The 14922-nt window shown below is 45.8% G+C and overlaps 1 protein-coding gene across 2 annotated transcripts in view; it reads right to left on the bottom strand.

The window, feature by feature from the left end:
• Window positions 1-4347: 4347 nt before the first annotated feature.
• The window catches only part of GALNT7 (polypeptide N-acetylgalactosaminyltransferase 7), a 270914-nt gene continuing 260339 nt past the window's right edge, over window positions 4348-14922 (bottom strand). For both annotated transcript variants that reach the window (XM_040333340.1, XM_040333330.1), the window contains exons 11-12: window positions 7801-7929; window positions 4348-5208 (exon numbers count right to left, since the gene is read on the bottom strand). In XM_040333340.1, the coding sequence (XP_040189274.1) occupies window positions 5071-5208; window positions 7801-7929 (267 nt within the window). In that variant the 3' untranslated portion in view covers window positions 4348-5070. The remainder of the gene's footprint in view (window positions 5209-7800; window positions 7930-14922) is intronic.

Raw genomic sequence — 14922 nt, 5'->3', positions numbered from 1 at the left:
GGGCTACAAGACCATCGCCAAGCAGCTTGTGAGAGGGTGACAACAGTTGGTGCAATTTTTCGAAAATGGAAGAAACACAAAATAACTGTCAATCTCCCTCGGTCTGCGGCTCCATGCAAGATCTCACCTTGTGGAGTTTCAGTGATCATGAGAACCGCAAGGAATCAGCCCAGAACTACACAGGAGAATCTTGTCAATTATCTCAAGGCAGCTGTGACCATAGTCACCAAGAAAACAATTGGTAACACACTACGCTGTGAAGGACTGAAATCCTGCAGTGCCCGCAAGGTCCCCCTGCTCAAGAAAGCATATTAACAGACCCGTCTGAAGTTTGCCAATGAACATCTGAATGATTCAGTGGACAACTGGGTGAAAGTGTTATGGTCAGATGAAACCAAAATTGAGCTCTTTGGCATCAACTCAACTCGCCCTGTTTGGAGGAGGATGAATACTGCCTATGACCCACCTTCAAACATGGAGGTGGAAACATTGGGCCAGATCCTCAAAAGAGATACGCAGGCGGATCTGCTGTTCTGCCTGCGTATCCCTGTTTCTATCTTTGGAACTGATCCACAGAATCAGTTTCCAAGAGATAGACAGAAGATCCAACATGTGTAATAGTTTTACACTGCCGGATCTTAGGATGCAGTACCGCGACCCCCGCTGGGGGCATTCATCGTCAAAAATACGCGTCGGGTATGCTAATGAGGAGTTACGGCGATCCTCAAAGCTTTTTCGCGTTCGCTACGTCGCCGCTACGTTAGTTTCCCGTCGCTTAGTTACACTTTTGTAAAGCAGCCCTACTTTTACACAGCAGGCGTACTGCTGTGTAAAGTATGGCCGTCCTTCCCGCGTCAAATTTTTAAATTTTACGTCGGTTGCGTAAGCCGTACGGGAATACGGAAATACGCTACGCGCCGATCAAAAAATTACGTCGCGCAAAGCACGTCGATAAATTTGCGTCACAAGCATGCGCAGTACGTCCGGCGCGGGAGCGCGCCTAATTTAAATGGGACTCGCCCCATTAGATTAGGAACGCCTTGCGCCGGACGGATTTGAGTTGCACCGCCGCAAATTTCCAGGTAAGTGTGTTGTGGATCGATACCTAACTTAGGAAATTTGCGGCAGTGTAACTTAAATCTGTTAAGTTACGTTGCGCTGCGGGGCTGTGGATCTGGCCCATTATACTTTTGGGGGGGTGTTTTTCTGGGGGGACAGGACAACTTCACTGCATCAAAAAAACGATTGACGTGGCCATGTACTGTCAAATCTTGGGTGAGAACCGCCCTCCATCAGCCAGGGCATTGAAAATTGGTTGTGGATGTGTATTCCAGCATGACAATGACCCAAAACACACGGTCAAGGCAACAGAGGAGTGGCTCAAGAAGAAGCACATTCAGGTCCTGGGGTGGCCTAGCCAGTCTCCAGACCTTAATCCCATAGAAAAATATGTGGAGGAAGCTGAAGGTTCAAGTTACCAAAAGTCAGCCTCAAAACCTTAATGACTTGGAGAGGATCTGCAAAGAGGAGTGCGACCAAATCCCTCCTGAGATGTGCGCAAACCTGGTGGCCAACTACAAGAAACGTCTGAGGCCCCGTACACACGACCGAGTTTCTCGGCAGAATTCAGCCAGAAACTCGATGGGAGCTGTATTCTGCCGAGGAAACCCGGTCGTGTGTACACTTTTGGACGAGGAAACCGACGAGGAACTCATCGAGCCAAATAGAGAACATGTTCTCTATTTCCTAGTTAGTCAACGGGGAAACTTGGCTCGCCGAGATCCTCGGCGGCTTCACAAGGAACTCGACGAGCAAGACGATGTGTTTTGCCCGTCGAGTTTCTCGGAGGTGTGTACGGGGCCTGACCTTTGTGATTGCCAACAAGGGTTTTGCCACCAAGTACTAAGTCATGTTTTCCGAAGAGGTCAAATACTTATTTCACTCAATAAAATGCAAATCAATTTATAACTTTTCTGAAATGCATTTTTCTGTATTTTTTTGGTTATTCTGTCTCCAACTGTTAAAATAAACCTACCATTAAATGATAAACTGATTATTTCTTTGTCAGTGAGCAAACGTACAAAATCGGCAGGGGTACAAATACCTTTTCCCCCACACTGTACCAGCCTGGATGTCTGAAACCCCTCCACATGCACCTTGTAATCCAGATCCAATTATTATAAGCAGGCAACTGTGAATGTTTGGTTTTCTATATTATATTTTAAGCCTCAATAAATAAATACACAAAAGTAGATGCAACCACCAGTCATGAAGGGCTAATCAAATGTTTGCTTCCTAGTCAGCAGGGTGTAATAAATATTGCTATTCCTGCTCATTCAGAGTATGGGTATTAGATTCAGCTCTATTATTATGGGAAGTACCAGTTGTCAATAGATATGGCTGCCAATTCATCTGATATGTACAACAGCCTATTTCTCAGTGCCGTAGATTTGCTTCTTTAGTGCAATGTTACAAAAGACAGAACTGAATTCATCCATTTAGCCAACCTGTTGGTTTTGCATCTTTGCTTACAATGCTTTTTGGTCCTGTACATTTTTGCCACATAATTTAACATTGCACAAGGTCACGGGACACGACCTTTGTAAATTCGTCACCAAGCTTTGCAAATGTTACAAAACAATTAAAATCTTTATTTTTGGCCCTATAACTAAACTAAATTGGCAAAGCTGTAATAAATATAATGTAACTGAGCAAGAAAATAAAATCTGTAGTTACTAATCACACATATAATGGATTTCATCTAAGTTATTGCAGTGTGCTGAACTCTTTGATATGGCTGTAAAGAAATTAGTACATTTTTTCTTGCAGGACTAAGGCTTCATTTCCATGGACTTTTTACAGCCACTTTTTTTAGCCTTTTTTACAGCTTAAAAACGCTCAGCGTTTTTGCGCGTTTGAGCGTTTTTGAACGTCTGGCGTTTTTACAGCTCTAAAGCTGGAGCTTCAGAACGCACTGGTCCTGTTTTTTTTTTGCAGCTTAAAAACGGCTCAGCCATCTACAGCTCAAAAAAGTCATGGTGGGCATGAGGCCATAGACTAACATGGAGAGCCGTTTTTAAGCTGCAAAAAAACGCTCAGAAAAGTGGCTGTAAAAACGTCCATGAAAATGAAGCCTTATAGTTAGATACCGCAGGTAATGAACGGATCATTGAAGATAATGAACGGATCATTGAAGGTACTTCTGTAGAATTCATGTAGGTTGGTCAGTCTTTTTGTGTTTTCTCATATTAGAGACTTAGTGATAGATCTGCTGTGTCTTTTATTCAGGGAAAATGCTGGCACAACAGTAATGACAACGCAGCACCAACCCCATTACCATCCTGCATAGTTTAAAAAGCATCCATAAATATGTATGGCATCTATAAATAATGGCCCTGTTACTGATACTGAAAGTCAAGGAACAGGAAGTAATATTACTGAGAAGGTGCTCTAGCAGATACCCCAAAACCAATTCCGCTAATGCGCCATGTCTTTACTAATGCCGCGTACACACGACCGTTTTTCATGTCATGGAAAAAAAAAAACGACGTTTTTCTCGAAGTGATTCTTGTCAAGCCTGCCTTGCATACACACGATCGTGGAAAAAAAATGCTTGAGCAAAGCGCGGTGACGTACAACACGTACGACGGCACTATAAAGGGGAAGTTCCATTCGAATTGCGCCACCCATTAGGCTGATTATGCAAATTTCCCTTCTCATAACTTGCTTCTGAGCATGCACGTTTTCCCCCCGTAGTTAAAGCCCACACACGACCGTTTTTTACGACGAAAAAATAGAGCAGGTTCTAAATTTTTAATGGCCATTTTTCTCGTCGAGAAAAATGCTCTGGAGCCTACACATGATTGTTTTTAATGACCAATTAAAAAAATGGCATTTTCCTCGTCATGAAAAACGGTCGTGTGTACGTGGCATGAGCCTTCAAAGATATAAATGGAGTACTAGAACAGACCCCATTTTAACAAGCTTTGGCTAAATGCACACAATTGTTGTTTCACAACATGTTTACCAACTTTTGAAGACCTTGATTCTGAATGTGTTTTGTAGCAACACAAGGACACCACTTTATACTTTATCCACTGCCACAGAGCAGGCCTAGTGGATGTAAATGAGTCCAATGTATTTCATAGAGACAGAACTTCACCTGAGATCTGCTGATAAAGAGAAAGTATCCAACTTTACAGTGTTCTAGAACACCTCATGGGGACTTATTGTGGCAATAACTGGTACACTATGCTATAGAGCTTTCACCCTTTCTATTCAGTATTAGGACTGGAGATGCTTTGGAGTGTAGTAGTGGAAATTATCATTAAAACCTCTACATATGACTTCAAGTTTGAGGATTTCTTTACCATCTACAACCTAGAAATCTTCCAAGTACCTGTATTTACAATGCACCAGTCTGCTCCACCATAACACATGTGGCCTGGAACACTGTATGTTCGCCCAGCAGCAAAAAGTTTCACCAATTGATTCTTCTTTCAGACAACCACCAAACAATTCTTTTTTTGGAGTTCATCTCTTACATATGGCAAGCATACACTTCTCCTAAAAAAATATGAAAGAAATGGAAGAGGCACTAAAATTTTCCCAATGTTACCATCCAAAACAGCAGCACAGACAAAGGCCACCATTACTAAAAGAAATTGTGGCAGTGCTTGGAAAAGAAAAAGAAGAGTGAAAAGTAAATTGAGATAATAGTTAATCACCAAGACACAGGACATGTCTCACCAATTAAATGATTTTCAAGTGTGTGTTAAAAACTACCTTCCAACCCCTGAGTAGAATCCCGAGAAATAGAGTCTTTAGCTTTGTTCCTACAAACAGAGCTAGAAGCACTTTAACAAACATTATCTTGGACCAAGATGATGTAAACGTGTAAAAAGTTTAAAGGTAAAAGCAGTCTTGTAAACATTAACTGCAGGATGACCCAGTGTTCATCGGGTAGGTCTCCGTTATCCTTCATTGTGTGTTGACTGTACAGAGTTACTCATTGCAGCAGGTTTCAGGCTGGCTTAAGCCAATGTAATCTTCATTTGTCGACCTTCCACTTTATACACCGAGGATGTTGTTCATTTCCCACTTCTGTGATGGTTTGCTGGAGTCACAGTCTGACAAGAACACTTGGTGAAGAGCCTCTGAGCGATCCAGGCATTTTCCGGTAGGGATATGGGTAAATCTATGTATGTTCTATAGGAAGGAAAGCAGACATTAAAGCAAATCCCAAACATCATTTGCTTTATATCAGAAAAAAAAACACCTTTTCTAAAACCAGGCCATTGTCTGGCAGGGCTGGGAAGAAAGGAAGCCCTACCTTTTGAAATGAATCCACCTCTATGTGTATGCGTGCAATTTTGCAAGGACTGGTATGGAATAGTACCCACTGTTTTCTACTGTGACTTAGGCCAGACTACAATTTAATTGTATTTTCTTGGAATAAATAAAAAGCAAATGAAAAAAGCTCCATTTGTACTCCTGGAGCGCTGCGTTCCAAGGAGGAGGTCACATGCTCCCCATATCCAGTAGGACTGAATATTTTCTGAGGGCGCTGACAAAGCAATAGTCAGTCAGTGGCTCACAGTGATCACAATGACCAATCACAGCGCGATCATAAATGTAAACATAATTGTGTTTACATTGGACAGCCCTCCTCTTCCTCTTACAATGGACGAAGGGGAAGTAGTAATGAATGAATCATTCCTTAAAGAGGGAGTTCACCCTAAAAAAAAAATTTAACCTTAGATTGATGCTCATTTTGTCTAGGGGAATCGGCTATTTTTTTTTTAAATCAAAGCTGTACTTACCGTTTTAGAGAGCGATCTTCTCAGCCGCTTCCGGGTATGGTCTTCGGGACTGGGCGTTCCTATTTTGATTGACAGTCTTCCGACGGTCGCTTCCATCGCGTCACGAGTAGCCAAAAGAAGCCGAACGTCGGTGCGGCTCTATACGGCGCCTGCGCACCGACGTTCGGCTACTTTCTGAAAATTGTGACGCAATGGATGCGACCGTCGGAAGCCTGTCAATCAAAATAGGAACGCCCAGTCCTGCAGCCCATACCCGGAAGCGGCGGAGAAGATCGCTCTCTAAAACGGTAAGTACAGCTTCGATTTTAAAAAAACTAGCCGATTCCCCTTGACAAAATGAGCATGAATCTAAGGTTAAAAATTGTCATATTCGGGTGAACCTCCACTTTAATGACTACAATTCCAATTCCCCAAAAAGTTGGGACACCGTGTAAAATCGACATTAAAAACAGAATGCAATGATTTTGCAAGTCTCATAAACCTGTATTTTATTCACAATAGAAAACATATTGAATGTTTATACTAAGAAAATGTACAATTTAAAGAAAAAATAAGGTCATTTTTAAATTGATGGCAGGAACAAGTCTCAAAAAGTTGGGACATATACCACTGTGTGCATCCCCTTTTCCTTTAACAACATTGAGGAGACCAGTGGCTGGAGTTTTGGGAATGTTGTCCCATGATTGTGGGATCAGTTTGAACCCTTTCACTACCCTCCTCTCCTGAACATCTCGGCTCCATCCTGTCTGAATGTGACCATATTTGAACTTATTCCCTTCTTTTATCCTGCACATTAACCCCTTAATTTCCATGCTTTCACTGTATGTAACCTTTGCAGTAACCCAGCCCTCAAATTTTCCATTCGCCTACTTGCATTTTGCGAGCGGAAAGGGCTGGCGAGCCTGGGCTGCCTGGGAGCAGAGGGGCGAGCACTGCCAGCTTGCGGGGTTGAATGGGAGTCTTTTTCCCAGTGATCACAGAGGGGAAGAGGGAGGAGAGCAGGCGGCAGGATTATTAGAGAGCGGAGAAATCGCTGTAACAGCTTACATCTCAATTGCCGTGTGTTCCCTGCCAGTCACATACAGTGCCGCCTCCTGGCCCCGATACTTTCATAGACAGATGTGTAATGAAAGCAGTTACAGCGGTGTCCTCGCTCTCTGATAATCCAGCTGCCTGCTTCTCCTCTCTTTTCCCCTGTCAAGGCAGGCTGCATCGATGGACACAGCTAGGCTGCAATGAGGGACACAGCTAGGCTGCAATGAGGGACACAGCTAGGCTGCAATGATGAACACAGCTAGGCTGCAATGATGAACACAGCTAGGTTGCAATAATGAGCACAGGCAGGCTGCATTGATGGACACAGGTGAGGCGGCATTGTTGGGCACAGGTGAGGCGGCATTGATGGACACAGGTGAGGCTGCACTGATAAAGTTGTTAATATTTATTTTTATAACTTAATTCTGCAAAAAACATTTAAGTGTCATTTCATAAGATAATTTATGAGGGTGCGTTTAGGGGCGGGGAAGGGTAGGAGTTAGGAGCGGCAACTGGTAGCGAGTAACCCTTGAGGTCTGGCTAGTAGCTCAGGACTTGAAATCTCGAGCCATGCATTAACCCATTCATTTTCTCTTGTGTAAGAGCTGATGTGCTGCTTTCTAGTACACCATTATCAAGGGGTCATGTGTGCTTTTTTTTTTTTGATCTGTCGAATAGGCTGCATTAACACAGCAAGCTAACACACAAATTCATGTTAACGCACCACAACATATTGGTAAAGTGTGAATATACGCGAATTGTGTTCTCTTTAGTGCAGAAAGGACTAGGTAATTTGTTATGCCATTATTGCTAGTGGACCGCCCAACCTAGACTGGAGAGCAATGTGACCCATAGACTATACTGAATTCAAAAATATTGAAAATGTTTATTATAAAAATGCATAAAGTACACTTCGTAAATATAACTAGACATCCAGACATACCTTGAAGTATTGCCACTCTTTGTATTCATTTAAATTACAGTGTGTAATCATGACTTTCAATCCATCCGGCCCTTTACTCAGACACTGATCATACTGCATCAATTGATTAGCTTCATTAATTCGGAAAAGCTAGTAAAATAAAAACATTGGCTAATTAACAAGAATACATAAAAATGCTATTAAACCACAAATTGCTTATTGGCTGCCTTTCACAACTATGTTCTAAAGATTTATATGCCTTATAATATATTTAAGAAAATAAATGTACAATGTCAGGAAGACCTTAAAGCCAAATTTCATGTCCAGCCCCCCAATGCTCTCCCAATCTCCATAGGAACAACCTTTGCATCACTATATTGTGAATAAAGGGATTTTTAATACAGCTTACCTGTAAAATCCTTTTCTTGGAGTACATCACGGGACACAGAGCGGCATATTCATTACTATGTGGGTTATATGGAGTACCTTCAGGTGATGGACACTGGCAATCTCAAACAGGAAGTGCCCCTCCCTATATAACCCCCTCCCATAGGAGGAGTACCTCAGTTTTGTAGCAAGCAGTATGCCTCCCAAAATGGTCCCCATAAGAGGGGTGGGAGCTCTGTGTCCCGTGATGTACTCCAAGAAAAGGATTTTACAGGTAAGCTGTATTAAAAATCCCTTTTTCTTTCTCGTACATCACGGGACACAGAGCGGCATATTCATTACTATGTGGGATGTCCCAAAGCAATGCTTACAATGAGGGGAGGGAGAACATCTTCCCAAGACAAAAGGATTTAATTTAGAGATATACTCAAATCATAATAAATCCAACTTAGTTGAGAAAAAATAATTTTAAATTTTAAATTTTACTCAAAAAGGGAGCCCCCGGAAATCGAGGGTCTCAAACTGCAGCCTGCAGCACTGCCTGCCCAAAGGCTGTATCAGTATTCCTTCTTACGTCCAACTGGTAGAATTTTGTAAACGTGTGGACAGAAGACCAGGTTGCCGCCTTGCAAACTTGAGCCATAGAGATCTGGTGGTGTGCTGCCCAGGAGGCGCCCATGGCCCTAGTAGAATGAGCCTTTAATGATAACGGAGGAGGCAACCCCTTCAAGCCGTAGGCCTGAGTGATTAACTGTTTAATCCACCTTGAGATGGTGGATTTTGCAGCTGCCTGCCCCTTCTTGGGCCCATCCGGTAAAATGAACAACACATCTGTTTTCCGGATCTTCTCTGTAGCCTTAAGATAGGCCTTCATGGCCCTGACAATATCCAAGGTATGCAGCAACCCTTCCTTTCTGGAAGTAGGTTTAGGGAAGAAGGATGGTAATACCAAATCCTGGTTTAGATGAAAACTGGATATAACCTTCGGTAGGAAGGAAGGATGAGGGCGGAGAACGACCTTGTCCTTATGTAAAATAAGATATGGTTCCTTACAGGATAAGGCTGCCAGTTCCGATACTCTTCTGGCGGAAACCATGGCGACCAAAAATACTAACTTCCTTGTCAGTAAAACCAAAGGAATTTCAGCCAACGGCTCAAAAGGTTGTTTCTGTAAACTTGACAGAACAAGATTTAAATCCCACGGACAAAGCGGGGATTTAACTGGAGGATTAATACGTAAGACCCCCTGCATGAAGGTCTTAACCAGCGAGTGGGTGGCCAGCGGCCGCTGAAACCATACTGACAAAGCTGAAATCTGTCCTTTGATTGTGCTTAATGCCAGTCCTCTATCCACTCCTAGCTGGAGAAAACTTAATACTCTATCGATGGTAAACTTCCGAGAAAGCCATCGCTTGGACTCACACCAGCCTACATAGGCCTTCCAGACCCTGTAATAAATCACCCTAGAGACCGGTTTCCTGGCTCTGATTAGGGTAGAGATTACTCTCTGAGACAGACCTCTACCCCTGAGAATCAGGGATTCAGCTTCCAGGCCGTCAAATTTAGATGCCGTAAGGCAGGGTGGAGGATCGGACCTTGCGATAGCAGGTCTGGCCGTAGAGGAAGAGTCCAAGGGTCTCCCACTACCATCTTTAGGATTAGTGAATACCATGCCCTTCTGGGCCATGCTGGAGCTACCAGGATAACTGGTATGTGCTCCACCCTGATCCTGCGCAGCAGGCGGGGTAGTAACTGGAGCGGGGGAAATGCATAAAGAAGTTTGAACTGATGCCAAGGGCAAACTAACGCATCGGTTCCGCAGGCCCTGGGATCCCTTGTGCGGGACATGAACCTGTCTAGCTTCTTGTTCAGTCTCGATGCCATGATATCCACGTCCGGCACTCCCCATTTCTGGCAGAGTGTCTGAAAGACCTGTGGATGCAGAGACCACTCCCCCGGCAACAGAGTCTGGCGACTTAAGAAGTCCGCCTGTAGGTTGTCCACTCCGGGAATGAATATAGCCGATATGCAGGGCACATGGGCTTCTGCCCACAAGAAAATCAAGCTCACTTCTCTCTGAGCGGCTTGACTCTTGGTTCCCCCTTGGTGATTTATGTATGCCACCGCCGTGGCATTGTCCGATTGTATTCTCACCGGGAACCCCTGCAGTTTGGACGTCCAAGCCCTGAGGGCTAGTCGAGCAGCTCTGAGCTCCAAGATATTGATGGGCAACTGCTTCTCTGCCGCTGCCCAAGTGCCCTGGCGAGTGCAACCATCCAACATTGCTCCCCAGCCAATCAGGCTGGCGTCTGTGGTTACTATTTTCCAGGTCACAGGACTGAACGTCTTTCCCTTCAGGAGATTCTGAGGGTTTAACCACCAAGATAGACTTTGCCGAACTCTTGGTGAGAGTGGCAAAGGAATCTCTAAGGCCTGAGGCCTCTTGCTCCATGCTGACAGGATGGCTGCCTGCAGGATGCGAGTGTGGCTCTGAGCGTACGGAACCGCCTCGAATGTGGCCACCATCTTGCCTAGTAGTCGCATACATAGGCGAACAGTTGGCCTTCTCCTTCTTAGAACTATTTGTATTAGCTCCTTGATGGCCTTGACCTTTAATAGGGTTAGGAACACCTTTTGTTGTTCTGTATCCAATCTCATGCCGAGATATTCCAGCTGCCTTGTGGGCAGGAATGCTGACTTGTCTCGATTTAGGACCCAGCCGAACCTCTCGAGGTACTGAACCGTGAGGGCCACTGCTCGTTCCAGGCCAGGAGACGAGTGGTCTACGACCAAGAGGTCGTCCAGGTAAGCCAGGACCGTGACCCCTTGGGTCCTTAGATTGGCTAGGATTGGGGCTAGGACCTTCGTGAATACCCGGGGGGCCGTAGCCAACCCGAAGGGGAGCGCCACAAATTGGAAATGACGCTGAGCCACCGCGAAGCGTAGAAATACTTGATGTGGCTGAAAAATTGGCACATGAAGCATCCTTTATATCTATGGACGCCATGAAGTCGTCCTTCTGGAGCACGGCGACAGCTGACCGAATAGTTTCCATCCGGAATGAGCGGACCTTTAAGTACGCATTTACTCCCTTTAAGTCCAAAATTGGCCTGACATCGCCGTTGGGCTTTGGGATGATAAACAGGTTGGAGTAGAACCCCAATCCCTGTTCCCGGACTGGTACTTCTACTATCACCTTCTGGAATAGTAGATGATTCAATGCTGCCATCAATGCGGCTCTCTTCACAGGGTCGCCTGGTACTCTTGAATCCTGGTAATGAGGAGGAGGGAATTTTGAAAATTCTAGTTTGTAGCCCGTGGCCACGGAAGACCGTACCCAGCAGTCGGGAATGCTGGCTTCCCAAACTTCTGCAAAGAGACGTAGCCTTCCCCCCACCATCGTGGGTGGGGGCGCCCCTTCATAAGGCCGACTTGGGGGCTGGCTTCGCAGGCTTGCGGTACCACTACTTCTTGCCCCCAGTGGCTTGGCCTTGTGGCTTATTGTTAAAGCCTGATCTTGTAGGAGGCCGTCGATACTGTCTGGTATTAGAGGGCCCCTGTCCCGGGGAGGGCTGGCGCTTAAACGCGGGCCCTCGGGCTTTCTTCTTGACTGGCAAGAGAGTGCTTTTGCCGCTTGATATAGTCTGAATATATCTATCCAGATCTTCTCCGAAGAGTCGTCCTCCATGGAAGGGAAACCCTACCAGGAGTTTTTTGCATGGGGGCTCAGCCTCCCAACTCTTCAACCATAAGAGCCTTCTCATATGGATTAGAAATAAGGATAAACGTGATGCCTGCTGGATGGAGTCCTTGATAGCATCCACCGTAAAGCGTATAGCCCTCGGTATATCCGAAAATTCCTCTGCCTGCTGGGCAGGGATAAGTTTAAGCATTTGCTTAGTCTTATCTGATAATGCTTGGGTAATTCCAATAGCAGCCACAGCGGGCTGAACTATCGCCCCTCTGAAGTAAAGGAGGCTTTCAGTAATGTTTCCAAGCGTTTATCAACCGGATCCTTAAACACCTGTACGTTTTCCACCGGACAAGTTAAAGATTGTTCACATAGGAGATGGCTGCGTCCACCGCCGGGGGCGCCCACCTTTTGGAGAATATCTCCTCCATAGGATATAAAGCAGAGAATTTTTTAGGTGGTAAAAAGACTCTATCTGGCTTAATCCAATCCTGAAACATGACCTCCTCGAGTAGAGGATGGATCGGGAAAACTGCGTTGCTTCGAGGCGTTCTTAAAGAGCCTAAAGCTGAAACCGCCGATACTTGAGGTTCTGGTATGGGTAACTTAAATGCCTCATGGACCATGTCCGTTAAGGCCTGAACCCACAAACTTTCCCCTTGGGAGGCTGAACCAGACCCCTCAGTATCCAGATCCTCGATCTCTGAACCACCCTGGTCCAAAGCGTCAAGTCTATCCAATTCCCCTAGGGAAAGGATCTCTGTGTCTGAGGCTTCTTGCTCGGGTGACGGAGACCTAGTCCGCTTTCTACCCGATATAGCCTTAGCTATCCTTTTTGCCCTTCTTTTCTCTAGTTCACCTAAAGAAAACAGCAAGAACCCTCTCAGTGACAAAGCCGGGGTTGGACTGACCTGGTAAGCCCCAGCACCAGATCCCCCAGGTCCCATCAAGGCGTGCCCTGATATGTCCTGTGGGGAGAGCAGCAGCATAGCCGTGTCTGAGCCCTCGGATTTTGCGGGGGAATCCCCACCCTTTGTACCCTCTGACCCAGAAGCCATGGTACAATACCGAGGTACACCTGCTATCACCCAGCCACAGACGTAGCTAAGGGGATCTGTCGGTTTGGGAGCGATAGAGACTAACGCCCAAACTGAGAAGGGAGATCAGCAGTTCTTTCCCTTCTTCTCTTTTTTTTTTTTTTTTTTTGAAGAGGAAAAGAAACCACTCTGTCTCCCACTAAGTATTGCCAATAGCCATCTGCTGAGAAAAAAGGAAAAGAAAACCTATCTGTAGGTTTGACAGAAAAGACTGCAATCCTTCCTTTCGCCACCGGGTGTCCTCGGCGTGCTCCGCTCTGTGTCCTCCTCTGCTCTAGCTCAGGATGATACTGAGGTATTGGCAGCTAATGGCAGGGCCTCCCCTTCCTTTATTTGTGATTCGCCGCCCACAGGGACGCGCCCCCACCACGAAAACGGCGCGAAAATCGTTTATATCTCGGGCACGCGCGCGCGCCCGTCGGCGGGGGCCATCACACATGGAGGAGGACGGAGCAGCGCAGGCACCCAGGCAGGTAAGCCCTTTAGGTAGGTCACAGACCTCCTTTTTAGCATGGGAAAAAGGTCCCACACCTAGCGCCAGCAGCCCAGCTAAGCAACACTTACCAGGGAGGTCACATCTTACTGGGGAAAAAGTTTGAATCATCCTGTCTCTGTCATAGACATAGTGATTCCTTGCCAATGCAGAGCATACCCAGGCATGTCCCCCCTGTGCACCCCCTGTAGGGAACCCGCTAAGAACCAAGTTCCGCAAGCTCCCCCAATACTTACCTGCTCCATGCCGCAGGACTTTTGCACAGCAAGAGGTCCAATCTTCCCCCATCTCCGTGGGTGGCGTCTAGACCTTCAGGCCCTGGGTTCCTATGAAGGATCCACTGTCCTGGGCCCATATAGCACTCTGGCAACAGAAACATTAGGCCCCCAAAGGTTTATAAGTTCTGGGCCCAGGGTCCAGCTCTCTAAACAGAAAGCATTATGGGCTACACCCCAATGGTTTGGGGTCCGGTTGCTGACCACTTTAGCACTGAGGCCTTTGGACAGAACCGGTTAGCCCACCTTAATCCCAAGGATGTGGAGGTAAGCTAAACCATGACCAACACCTAAGACACTGGCGAAAAAACTGAGGTACTCCTCCTATGGGAGGGGGTTATATAGGGAGGGGCACTTCCTGTTTGAGATTGCCAGTGTCCATCACCTGAAGGTACTCCATATAACCCACATAGTAATGAATATGCCGCTCTGTGTCCCGTGATGTACGAGAAAGAAAAGGGTGTAGTGGTGATGCACCCTCAGGGTGTTGCAGTGGTGTGGAAGAAGCTACTGGTACCAGGCTGGTGTTTTCAATTGGGGGGCCTTTCCTTTCAAAGGTGACCCTGTTAAAGAACCTGACAATATTCTGGGGAAGACAGGCTGCAATTAACATAATAACAGACCTCATCCTGTATCCCAACACACAAAAACCCCATCCATTCCACAGTCCAATATGTAGGAGCCCCACTAGGGGGCAATGGCGAATTGCAAGCACAAAAGATCTGTGTCAAAAGGGCAAAAATAGCATGCACCAACCTACAGGAAACTTGAAACCCCAATCAGGATGACAGCTTTTCTCTTGCCCTGGAGAAATATCCTGGTATGACAACGCTCTCTTCCTTTGACGCGCTCAATGTGACTTGTCTGAAAAAAGCAGGATTCTCTGCCACCATGTCTGAACTCTGGAAAATGTTTGGTACTTCTAAAATCTTCAGTTTCCAGAGGACAGAAATGCTACGTGCCTCTATTCCCCTGACCCTGTTAAGGAATCTCCTGTACTTAAGGGGATTATGGAGGAAAATACTGCAGGCCCTGAATCTGTAGAAGAGACAGCAGAGGATTTTCCTTATCCTGTATTTTATGAGGTACAAGCTAGAAGCCCAAGTCCCCTATGTGGCTACTACCTATGCTCAGCTAAAAGGATCTTCTCACTCTCCCCAGTCAACCTCAAAACCAAGGCTTACCACTTCCTTTAGTTTC

Source organism: Rana temporaria, chromosome 1 (assembly GCF_905171775.1).
Source record: "Rana temporaria chromosome 1, aRanTem1.1, whole genome shotgun sequence".
Taxonomy (NCBI): domain Eukaryota; kingdom Metazoa; phylum Chordata; class Amphibia; order Anura; family Ranidae; genus Rana; species Rana temporaria.
The sequence above is the reverse complement of the archived record's forward strand: the minus strand, read 5'-3'. Positions and strand labels throughout refer to the sequence as shown.